This window comes from Nesoenas mayeri (assembly GCF_963082525.1).
Source record: "Nesoenas mayeri genome assembly, chromosome: 24".
Taxonomy (NCBI): Eukaryota; Metazoa; Chordata; class Aves; order Columbiformes; family Columbidae; genus Nesoenas; species Nesoenas mayeri.
In genome coordinates, this window is record NC_137546.1 from 3046811 (window position 1) to 3059436 (window position 12626).

At 45.8% G+C, this 12626-nt stretch overlaps 1 protein-coding gene across 1 annotated transcript; it reads right to left on the minus strand.

Moving 5' to 3' along the window:
- Positions 1-601: 601 nt before the first annotated feature.
- Positions 602-9101, minus strand: LOC308049301 (solute carrier family 2, facilitated glucose transporter member 5-like; the record flags this gene model as incomplete). Its single annotated transcript, XM_080358858.1, has 12 exons — positions 602-835; positions 1504-1631; positions 2064-2139; positions 2520-2621; positions 2915-3025; positions 3428-3615; positions 3912-4037; positions 4121-4273; positions 6348-6472; positions 6921-7081; positions 7522-7620; positions 9045-9101. The coding sequence occupies 12 exons, from the start codon at positions 9099-9101 to the stop codon at positions 602-604; spliced, it is 1560 nt and encodes a 519-aa protein (XP_080214984.1).
- Positions 9102-12626: the final 3525 nt, after the last annotated feature.

Consider the following 12626-nt stretch of genomic DNA (forward strand, 5'->3'; position numbering starts at 1 on the left):
TTGAAGGAGAGAGTTGGGAGAGCTGCATGGGGGTGAGATTGTAGTGATGTGCATTTCCAGTTTTGCTGTTCTTTGAAGCACACAAAGAAAGGACAAGGGCTGACAGGATAAATGCCATTATCAGCCCATCTAATGAAGTATCTCAGAATGACTGACACTCTCTCCAGCCCAGATCACCAAAGTCCTGGCATCACTCACACTGGACCCTCGAACACATAAATGGCAGTTCCTCAGAGGAATATAGGGCACTCAACTGACCAAAACCAGCCCAAGTGGTGGCTCCTGTCACCCGAGATGTCTCAGTCAGGACATACAGGATAACATATGTTACTGAGCTTGGCTGAGGATGTTGCCCTTTCCCTATGACAAATACCAAGAATGGGTAATTTGCTTTGGCAGTGGCTATGCCATGGAACAGAATGGTCGTGCTAATTATAGTGACAACACTCTCAAGAAACAACGGCTTAACTGGAAACTCCTGCTGTTGGAAGTTTGCAGAAGGTCCTAATGAAGATTGGTGTGAAACCATAAATCGATATATTTGTTCTCCTGCTGAACAGATCCTGAAAAACATCTGGGCCAGGCCAAACACTGGGCTGGGTCACAGTCCACTGCTGAAGACTTCTTTCTTCTCCACCTGCCCGCCTGGGACAGTGCGGAAATCCTCAAGTTCTTCTTTCTCTTCCTGGATCTCCACCTTGTTCCTCTTGGCCATGATCCTGTTGATTTCCATAAAGGTTTTGTTCTTCGTCTCAGGAACGATAAAGAAGATGTAAACCATCGTGGCCAGGCAGATGGCACAGAAGATGAGGAAGCTGTAGGGCCCCAATCCAGCCTGCACAATGAAAGAAGACAGAGCAGGGATCAGAGGAATACTCTAGTTGTGTACATGACATCATTTGGACACGTTGAACCCTGTAATAGCTATTAAAAAAAGCAGCCACAGTGATGTGTACATAGTTTAAGTTGAATGTCTAGAAGTTAGGGGTGGTTCTAGATTGTCTTCTCATACCACCACCATGGATGTACTGGAAGCCACCATGGATTTACTGGAAAAGGAGGGTGAGGGCCTGTTACATAAATCGAACTAAACTCATCAGCTTCCTTTGCACATGCTAAAAATCAGCAAATATAGCTATTTATGGGTCTCTACTCCTGGGGATCATCAGTTTGAACTGGTGAGCTAGAGATCAACAGCTAAAATGGGCTAAAATGTAAGATGGGGAATTTGCAACCTTTTCCATGCTCCTGAATTCAGGATCAGACATTCACCTGGAAAAATAACTGCTTTCTTTTAAAGCATGTGCAGACAGACAGATGTGATTTAAAAATGCCGATGTTAAATCACTTTCTAGCCTTTAATATATAATCCTGCATACAGGTACTGCGAACTAACTCGGGCATTTACTGCTCTCAGGATGAAAAAGGCTGCCTGTGAGAACACAGGGGTGCAGATGTCGATTTTAAGCTGAAGTCTTGCCCTGTCGTGTGGTCGCGTCTTACCTCCATGTAGAGGAACACAAGTCCCACGGTGAAGTTGGACAGCCAGTGCACAGACCCCCCCACCATGAACGCTGCGGGCCGGGACGACTGCAGGAACATCTCGGTGATCATCACAAAGGGAATCGGACCTGGAAGGTAGTTGCGTATTTGGAAATCCTAAAGGCAATTTCCCCACCCTGGATTCCTAGCTTGCACTGTTCATTTCAGTGGGCAGGGAATGGATTCTAAACCACCAGTGTTTATTAACACCCAATAAATCAAATAAGGGATTGAATAAAAAGACTAGAGCAACTAAATGACTTTCCTAAGCTCACACACAGCAATCAACCCGTTCTGTCCTATGGCTGCACCTTAGCCATGAACCCATCTCCTGTACAATTTCTAAAATAAGGTTGATATACGTGAACTGTAAAATAACCCAGCTGATAATTAACAATGTACATGGACACACAGAGCAGAAATTAGATCTCCTTGGATTAGCCCCACAAAGCTTTGGATTTGCAATGTTCAACATAGCACTTGGCTTGTGGAGGAGACTGGACTAAACCGTGCATACTTACTGGCCCCAATAGCGTGTCCAATGATGTACACGATGACACAGACGATGCTGAGGTAAGACATCCAGTGGACCGTGTTCTGTGAAGAATTCAATCACAGGTTAGATGTGGTGCCTGTCTGAACATTCAAAGCACTATTAGTAGCAAGACTTGAAGACATTCTAAAGCCAGTGTCACCCTCCATTGCCAGAGATGCCCATAACTCACCACAGAAGTCACAGCTTGGGTATAATCCTTGCTTCCAGCAAATTGATATAACAGGTATTATGAACATGACATACTGGAAGCAGCATTCAGAAAAGCAGGATCATAGCTTCTCCTGGGCTTACTTTGGGTAGATGTACATGTTCTGAGACCTTCCATACTGTCCCCACCCTCCCAGGGTGTAGAACCAACTTAAAAATAAACCACAGGGCTGAAACGCATGTGTAGGATCATCTGAGCCATTCAACTACACACCTGGAGATTGAGAGCCAAAGTTAACACTGCACAGGACACACAGCAAAACCCAAAGCCAGCAAGGAGAAGGATTCTCCTCCCCAGGGATTCCACAATGAAAACCTGGAAGAGACATAAGAGGGTGAGACATGAGACACCTGGGGCGCAGCACATATTCTAGCAAAATTTACTAAGGTAGTCTTTATCTTTTAAGAAATTCAGTGAAATTTCCACCGTTTGCTGATGGATTGTGGGCATGAAATCATCCAGGAACTGCAAAAAGTTGGATGTGTCAATAACACCGTGCATCTGTTGTGCAAAGCAGCTCACAGTAGGTGTAAACAACAAAACCCCATTTAAACAACGATGGACAGACTGGACAAGCTGGAACTCAAAGAGCCCTGACAGAGACTTACAGCAACCAGGGTCATGACGACGTTGATGGCACCGATCGACACGGTGACATACTGAACGCTGTTGTTGTCCACTCCTGCCGACTGGAAGATTCTGTCTGCGTAGTAGAAGACCTGCAGAAAAAGTACAGCTGCATGTATACGTGGCCAGAGACAGAACACAGGAATCCCATTTTAGCTGCTTTTACATCCCCAACTGGTGCACAGAAGCCAGAAAACTGGGTTATTTCATTTCTGGAGATGTTGTGTGTTTGGATTCAGGCATAAGTACCTTCCTCTAAAAACTTCAGACTAACCCTACCAGGACGGCTTGACTCTGTATCTGGTACATGTGTGTAGTCTATTTGGTACTGGCCAGGGTCGACCCACCACATTGTGACACAGCAACAGTGTCCCTGGTGAAGGGGTACTCCTGGGTCCCACGTTCCAGCTCCTGTGTCATGCACTGCCCCACATCATCCTCCAAAGTCCTTCAGCAGTCACCCCACTGGCCTTTCCCACATCCTTCCCACTCACCGCATTAATCCCAGAGAGCTGCTGGCCCATCATCATGACGATGATAGAGATGAGCTGCCATCGCAAGCCTCTGAAAGTGCACAGGCTGAAAACAGTGAACTGTCCTTCTTCCTTTTCTGAACGGTCTTCTTGGAGCATTTCTTTTATCTCATCATCCACATCATCCCAGCCTCTCAGCCTCTGCAGAGCTGGTTGGGAAAAGAAAGGTGAGTTATGGACCCCAAAGAGCAGGTCTACAGTGAGCTCTCCTGCTTTAAATCAAGACAGAACGATATGCAAACCACAGGCAGCAGCACTTCCATGGTGGGAAGTCAGGGGTTCACATGTGCAGAGAAATGAGCAATACTGCAGGAATTCCAGCCACCAGCAACATGTCAGTGAAGAATTTCACCCTCATGTGCTTCACTGTGGGTTGCTGTCAGCCCTGTGCCAGGGCCAGATCTATCCCATTCCACCTCCCCTTTCATTAAAAGATGATACTGACCTCGTCGTGCTTGCTCTTCATTGCCCTTTTGTAGCAGCAGATATCTGGGGCTCTCAGGGAAAAAGGGCAACGTGACGAGCTGAATTAGTGATGGGATCCCAGTGATCCCCAGCAGGATGGGCCAGCCTGCAACAGGCGAGACAGGATGACAGCTGTGACAAGTCTTTCCCCAACAGAGCCCATGGAAAAGTCCTGAGCCAAGGCTTTACCTGTGGCATTCCCAAGGATGCTGTTGAGACCAAGGATCTGAGCTACGAGGATCCCAACGGTGATGAAGAGCTGGGGTACGACCCCAATCGCACCTCTCAGGTTTTTGGGGGACAGTTCTCCGAGGAACATGGGAACCACATTGGAGGCCAGACCTAGTAGTTAGAGAACAATGTTAGATATGCAGCTGCCTGATGTCAGCCCACTCGCCATCTTCAATAAATGCCTTTTTCCCTTGTAAGACCAAAGTGATCCCAGCTGGACCACAGGACATAAGGAAACCTCATGCTCAAATTCATCAGGTCCAGCTGTAGATTTAATGTTATCTTCTGGCCAGTGAATAAGCTGTGTATGTTTTCATCACTGTTCAGTGGACCATAAGACAAAAAGCAAAAAAACCCATGGTATTGCTCCACTCAGTATCACTGTATCTTCCTAAAAGTAGCTTTCTTCCAGCAAGGTCTACCAAGTATTTCAACACAATACACACAAAGAAGAACTGTGAACTACTTCAGGCTTGGAAACAAACTCAAAATATAAGGGAGGAAATTCTACTTCCTTTAAAACAAGAAGTCCATATCGATGCGAGATGGAAGGACGTGACTTCTTGCTGGCTTTTAAAAATTCACTACTCCTTTAATGGCTCAGATTTCAGAGAGCTTTGCTGGTTTGAGATCTCTGACAGGCAGCACGCTGGAATAGATATTTCTGCTCCAACAGGACACTAAGAACACGGGTTATTTTGAGGAACGTTGCATGGTTACCCGCAGTAACCCCAGAGAGCTGCCAGCTCCCGTGCTCGTGCTCTAAATCCCAAACTCCTGGAGTCAAATGACCACATGAGACTCTTATCTTACATTTGTAAAGTTCCCAGCCTTCAGGAACCTGGAGTTACAAAGATGCCCTAGCTGTTATCCAAAAGCCAAAAGGCCTGAAAACAAGTATTAAAACAACTAGGAAACATTATAAAACTAAACTTCTGAGGTGTAGTGGTTTAAGTCACTATAACCAGCCTTTTAATTGCAGGGATTAAAACGTGCTGGCAGTGACTCCTGGACCTCTGCATTTAAGTCACAGCAATCTGCCGCTGCCAAAGTGTTCAGCCCTGTGCTGATCAAGCCCTGGCACAACAGGGCTGTGACAGGGACACCCGGGTCCCACCAGCGCCCAGTGTCCCCAGGCACTGTTCCTCATCTCGAGGGAGGTCAGGCTGGGACGGGTGAGTCGGGACAGCCAGTCCACATTCTTTTGACAGTTATAAGTGGAAAGTGGGATCACACTTAACAGGTCCTTTTGTTTTTATTCGGAGAACCAATGCCAAGAGCAGCAACCAGGCTTGGGAGAGTTAAAAGTCAAAACAAATCAATGAGACAAATTTCCTGCCTTAGCTCACCAAGTGCAGTTGCTGCATGTTACAGATCAAGTTGTTCCTTCTATGCCAGTTGCTTGTTTTCTTGTTTTATCTTTACAGGATATTCCAACTCACTAATAAACCATGGAGCATGTCGGTCTCACTAGCCCAAAGCCAATTAATTGAGCCTAAATGCCATTAGGACCCTTATCAACGTGGCTGTGCACAATCTCAGCACAGCACTGCACGGGGTGCAGCCGTTCTGGGTTGTTGTTTGTCCCCTATTCCTGTAGCTCTAATGCAGCCACTTACAGCAGAAACTCACATACACCCTTCTCCTTGGCTTCCACTCTCTTTGCAGTAAATCTGGTGGCTCAGAACTCTTTACTCTCCCTTCAACATTTATTTTCTCCTGCAGGAAGAACAGCCAGTTCCAGGACTGGATTATTGAATATGGCATTGCCTCCAATGACTTTGAATTAGAAAGGTTGTTCTGTGCCTGATTAAGTTAAAAAACAACAAATAAACCCACACACAAACAGCTAGCTTATCTGCTATAGAAAACAGATTGTTATCATCAGGTTTCCTGGCTGTTGGAGCTCCAGTCCCCAGCAGGTGCTTATTACAGAGGATAACTGCATCTACATACACACATCTCTGTACACCTCAAATTCCAGTCTCGCTGCCATTGTTTACTAGAGATCTTTAGTACTTCTGCAACATGCAGATGATTGTTTTTCAAGTACAGCACTGTTAAGCAGATGTATGGCTAAAATGTGCTACTTGTGAAACCATCTGTTGTCAGAACAAAAAAAACCCATTTACATAGGCAAGAAAATACCTATTGTTCTCCCTTTACCATCCAATCCCTCACTTACCAGCGTATATTCCCATGATAATACGAGAAAGGATGATGACTTCAAAGGTTTTTGCTACCTCTGAGGTTCCCATAAGGATTGCAGCAACAATGGAGAAGAGGTTATTTATCAGCAAAGTGCCCTTTCTGCAAAGTAATAGATAAGGAAACAGGTTCAGTTCATTTCTCCTAAGGCTCCAATAGCAGATAGATCCCCTCGGTGTTATACTGTCCAAAACTCGAATGAGTCACCATCCCAAAGACTAATGAAAGACAAATGGCAATTGTCCCATTCTTCCTGCAGGGAATGAAGGACTCAAGAGCGACGTTTCTCCAGAAGCTGGGCCTGACCGCAGATCCCAACCTAGGGCTCTCACCATTGCTCTGTGTGTGGGTCAGTGCCCAGCACACAGCCTGGATCTCAACATTCCGAAACCATATAAATGCTCATATGTGTGGGAGACAACACGTATTGCTGAGTCAGCCCCTTTGCATTGCAATCACGGTGTGTGACACAGCCACGGTCCCCATGGGCTGGGCAAGCTGGAGAGACCGGTGGGGTAAGTGAGGGATGTCAAACAGCTCTGTCACGTACCGGCCACACCTGTTGACCATCGGCCACACCATGAGGGACCCAAAGAAGCCACCCAGAGGGAACATGGACACCGTGAGCGACCAGAGCAGCGTCTGGAAGCTGCTGTCCATAGGCACCCCATTCCTGTCCAAGTAGGTTCTGTTGTAAAATTCTTGCATGAACTGGAACAAAACACAGAGCATGTTTAGCACAGCAAGCAAAATTTTCATGCTGTAAAAGCCAGTTAACAACAAATGCCATAAAGCTTTACACAGCTTTCTTGATAAGAAACAGAATGGCTGAGTTGGGAAATGAATGCAAGAGAGGGATGGAGAAGCCTGGGGTAGATAACTTATTACAGGTTATCCTGCCTTATAGGATGTGCGTGCTTCCCGGAAGGGAAGGCACTATTCCTCGTGCCGCTGCTGGGCACACAGTCCTAACAGCTTAACAACCCATTTGCTTTCCAGGGAAACCACTTCTCCGCAGTTCCCTGGTGCTTCAAAGTGTGCAGAAGTGCAACCATCCGCCCACACCCCCCACAATCTGCTGCGACGCTCCTGCCTTGTTTTCTTTGGAAACCCACGTCCAGGTCATGGTCCAACTCCACAGTCCAACCTACCGGGGCTGGAGAGTTTATCACGGACACGTTGTAGCCGTATTGGAAAGAGGATCCAAACGCAGATATCAGCGCTACCAGCGCAAGCAAAAGCGTCATTTTCTGCAGAGGGGAGAGAAAACGTGCAAACAACACCTTAGAAGCAGGTTCAGCTTCTAGGCATAAATGGCATTTTCTGCACACAGTCATTACAGTGGTTAACTCTACTCTTTCCCGGTATTGATGGATCATTTGGATGATGAATAATTTTTATCGTGCTCAAAATCCCACCCTGCAAGGCAAAAAATAGTTGCATGTAATTATTCTTTCTCCAATGTGCAAATTGGATAGCCAAATAACACAGGATATTGGCACAGGAAAACTTTAAAAAGAAGAGATTTTGCATGAAATGACAAAATCCCTTTCCTGTTCATTTGTTCTGGCTTCCCGTGTGGCTTGTTCTGCCTCCTGCATTTCGGGATCAAGCTGTTTATGGGTCTAATCCGATTGTCACTGAAGCCAATTAGAACTTATCCAAGTAGCTCAGCGAGGGCTTGGTTGTGGGGTATAAAAGCAGCACTTTGCAGTTAAACAGACGGGTGGAATTGCCATCTGGAGCAGCACCAAACACCAAGCGTGTTTGTGGGTACACAGTCCCCAGTGTCACAAACAACTCATTTGCAATAATTTAGTTGCAATTCAGTCCTCAGGCTGGCTCCACTGTGTTGATTGAGCTGAGGTTTGGGCTTCTTTTTTAAATAGTTTAGTAATATTTCTCATTGCTGCCACACCGGTATTTTTCGTTCAGATGTGTATCGTTCTCTGTCACTACCGTTAACATTAATATCTACAAGGTTTTATGTTGCAACATTCAGGTCCCACATGAAGGACCTGTCATTTCCCTAAATAAACGTTTGTCCAAATAGCTGCTGGTACTCCTTGTATTCCTTGTATTCCTCAGAAGCTCGAGCAGCTCAGCTGCAGAGATCTGTAGATTTTAAGGCACTGCAGGAGTTTAAAATTCAAGTCAATCTCAGAGTAAGGATCAGGAGGCTTCCAGCTGCATTTTCTAGGAGTAGACTGTTGACATTCCTTCATTGGTGATGAAAAGCAGGCTGCCTTGCTCTCATTAAACAAATCCCAGGAGCTCAAAAGAGCCACTGGTGTTAACTGCCTGCATTCAGCACTCTGGCATAACGTGAGCATCGAGATTCCAAAAGCTGCTGCCGCGAAAGGCGGCCCCTGCTAGAAGAACATGCAGCCAAAAACCGATCACAAAGCAGGGCAGAAAACTCGCACACAGAAGGGGAAAGTCACATAATACATCAGCTGCAGATAAAGAAAAATCAGTCCAATGCTACGCTGCAGGCAAACAAACTGGGCTCAAGAACATGCACTTCTCTGCTCTCCCCATGAGATCAGTTGTGGATGTGTTAGCCCTAAAGATCTTGGTCTTCCCCTTCCTCTGAAAGTATCTGCAGATCTCCAATAGCTTTGCGTGCATCCGTGTGGAGGCTGAAATTGGAAGCACAGTCTGGCATACTCACCCCCTTTGGACCTTCATTGCAGCCAGAGCTCTCCTGCTTCTCTGCTTTACGCTTCATTTTGGCATTTGAGTCACCGACACCGAGCACAGGCTTTTATAGCCAAAACAGACGATGCAGGGGTTGGAAACGCCCTACGCAGAAAATCCCTCTCTGTGACTTTCCAGCAAACACCCAACCAGTGCCAAACTCTATCAGCTGAAGCGAGTTGTTGTTATCTGATCATTCCCTTCCTCTGTGTGCCTCCCTCGTGGCTTCTCTTTCTTTTCCTCCCTCGAGTCTGTCGCCGCTAAGTCAGATGTTCTTTTGCCAGATCCTGGCTCCAAACAGAGTTGATGCTTAGCTGCAAGGGAAACAGGCTCGTATGTCCAGCTACAAGGGGCAGACGTCACAAGTTGCTAAATGAGCTGTTTTTCCCTAGCAATATGTACATGGGAAAGATTAGTCTGTAGCAATAGAGCTGCTGCTCCTTCACCCTGCATTTCACAGGCAGCTGGAGAGGCTGCCTGGCAACTGCTGGTTCCAGGGAGAATGAGGCATTCTGCAGGAGCAGCCTATGCAAAAAGGCTTTTGCCATGGAGCACAGTGATAAAACTGCACTGCATCAATCCTCCCGCAGCCACAAACTGCGTATCTGCCCTCGGGCTGAAATACCGCTCCTTGTCCCACCTTGCACAGACCACTTTGCTCAGGGCGCTTTTGTCATTCGCAGAGAACGGGTTTATCCTCTCACATTTGTGGTTTTGAAAGTGCACGGAACACGCTGTTTTACCAAAGTTCCTTTCCCTCTATGCACACAGTAAACCACACGTTGCTGGCTTAGCATTAAGTTCTTACGCTGAGACTTTGAACAGTACGAGACTTGGTTAATCGTCGACTATAATTTCTACAAAAATGCAAAGTTCACAGATAACCTCCAGCAGCTGGAGAAGTTGGAACCAGACTGTGTTGTTATTAGTCCATCTAAGTTTAACAGTCAGCTTTAAAAAAAATAGCATTCTCTTGAGCAACAGGAGCTGTTCACGAGTCTCGCACACGTTCCTTGAGTGGCCGCAGCGTCCCTTCCTCCAAGTGAAAGCATCCTGCTCTAAAAATAGGACTGGGAACAGAGCCCTGTTGCTCCCAGGGCACTGGAACTTAGCCCCTAGATTTGTCATTTGTAATTTATTGCTTTTGTTATAAGTTAACACCCTCAAGGACGCAGTTTTATAGGATATCTTAGTGGGTTGGGGCTCAAGGACACTCGTGTGGCTTTCAGGAGCTGCTCCTGGTTCATAGTCTCATATGTTATGTGGTGTCTTAGCTGACCAGAGGTGCAAACCAGAGTATGGTTTTCGCCCTTCTCTCCCTTCCTCTGCATTACCATTCAGAGAATGTAGATACTGAGCCAGCTCAGATTTTCCAGTGTGCCCTTAAACATTGCTCAAAGCACCCCAAAACAAACAGGTCACAGCTCGCTCAGCAACTCGTTTAGTTCACGTTTTCACACATCTTTGGCCAAAAGAAGGAAAATAAACAGTAAGTCATCCTGCCCCAGGGGTAGAGAAGCTACAAGGAGCTTTCAATATGTTCTTTTTCTTTAAAGATGGTATAATTCTGCCGGGAGCTGTTTGCAGAGTGACAGCCACTCTGATAATCAGGAATGGTAAGAAAGGGGAATTCTCTACCACGGTCTTTAAACTTTTTCCCTGAACTTGAAGGAATAATCTTGACACATACAGAAATCCAACAGGACGTGTATGTTTGCCATCAGAAATCCTTTATCAGATTAAATATTTGCTTACGGCAGCTGAACGGCTTGAATATTTGCCAGTCAAAGCAAGAACCTGGTAACAACATTCGTAAGGTAGAAATTGGCACTGGAAAAAATCAATGAAAGGAGAGAGTGTGATGAATTAACTTCTCGGGTTTTCAAAGCAACTGTGGGGGTACAACTTCAACAGCCGAAATCCTGCTGGAATTGGGCAAAGAACTGAGCCAGTAACAAGTAAAAAGAGACCATTTTACAAGCACATTTTCAATTTTAGCTACAGCACATATGAAGCTTCTTACGTCTGCTCTTCACCCCAGAGACATTTGCCTGAGGACATTAACTCAGCTCTGCACTTGTCCACCCCACGGTAAGAGTTCCCACATGTGTGCAGGGATCTATCTACACCCAGCCCAAAGCTGGATCCTATGAAATCCTGCTATCTTCAGCAAAAATAATTAAGAGGAGAAGCTTAGTTTCCAGGAAAATAAATCTGCTGGAGAACATCAGCAGTGAGCTATAGAAAAGCGCTGGTCAGACGAGGAGCTGGCAATCAGCCACACTGCAGAATGCTGGTTGCAATGCTTGCCGTAAGGAGATTTATCAGGACACATCCCACAGTATATATATGTACATATATATATCCAAAAGAGTGACATTAGCAGCCTTTTCGCCTGCAATTTTGGGAAGGAACTGCATGTTCAGTCAAGGCTAATTCAATACCATACACAGTCCTGAACTACAACTGGGCCTTCGAGGTGAAATAATAATTTAAGTAATTAATTATTTGCCTGTATGTACATACTCTTGGTGTCACCTCTGTAACTGTTCTTCATGATGAGATAGTAGTGGCACAACCAGAAATCACTTACGATGCTCCTCTGCTTTAGCAACAAGAAGATTTATCCTTTTCTTGCAAATAGATGGTTCACAAAACACAAATTTTGTAGGTTTTAAGTAAAACAGACATTGTCCAGCTCCCCCTGTACTGCAGAACCTTGGGTCACTCCTGAAGCCAGGGATCATCTGGCACAATCAGACTCGAGGCTTGGCAAGAAGACAAAAAAGGAAAGAAGGAGAACAAGATTTTGCAATGACCAGCATCAGAATTAGCAGTACTGGTAAGTAACTGGTAAGTAATCAGCAGTACTGGTAAGTAGTGTAACAGTGGTGGTAGTGTGTGTACATTAGAGGTGAACTCACCAAGTCCTCACCAACTCCTGCCTGGGGAAAGCACTGCCCACATCAACTAGTTAAGTTTGCAGCGAATAAAAGCAGATATCCCAGATGGGAAGCATCGTGCGGCCCTCCTGTCCCTTATTCAGTTGGGAATACAGCCACGGTCCAGCACCACTTATTGCACAAGGGTCTTGGCTGCGTCCAGCCAAAATTTGAATCTATTCTGAGGAAAGTTAATCCATTCACGCAACAACTTACAAAGCAATGCTCAGCCTGCCCACACCACAGGGTTTTTTCCCCCACAATGACTTGATTTTCTTTATATGGGCAAGTCCTGGGATGGCACCAGCTCTCCTCAACATTAGTCCCACCTACCTTACAGCCTGGCCTCGTCCGGAGAAAGTGCAATTTGTAATCTCATGATTACACAACATCTGTAATCTCACATAGCCAAGAGCCACAGCCCGTAAGGTCAACTGAGCCTGAGGGAAACAAGACCCGTGTACGCAATTCTCAGAGCTCTGTGCACAGTTCACAGCAATAGGCCAGGTAAAGTGAACTACAACAACGCACATGGGTGAACTGGTTGCTCAGACTCATGAAAGGTTTACATTTCTATACATATAAAAAAAGATAGGAAGAGGATGGTATCTACA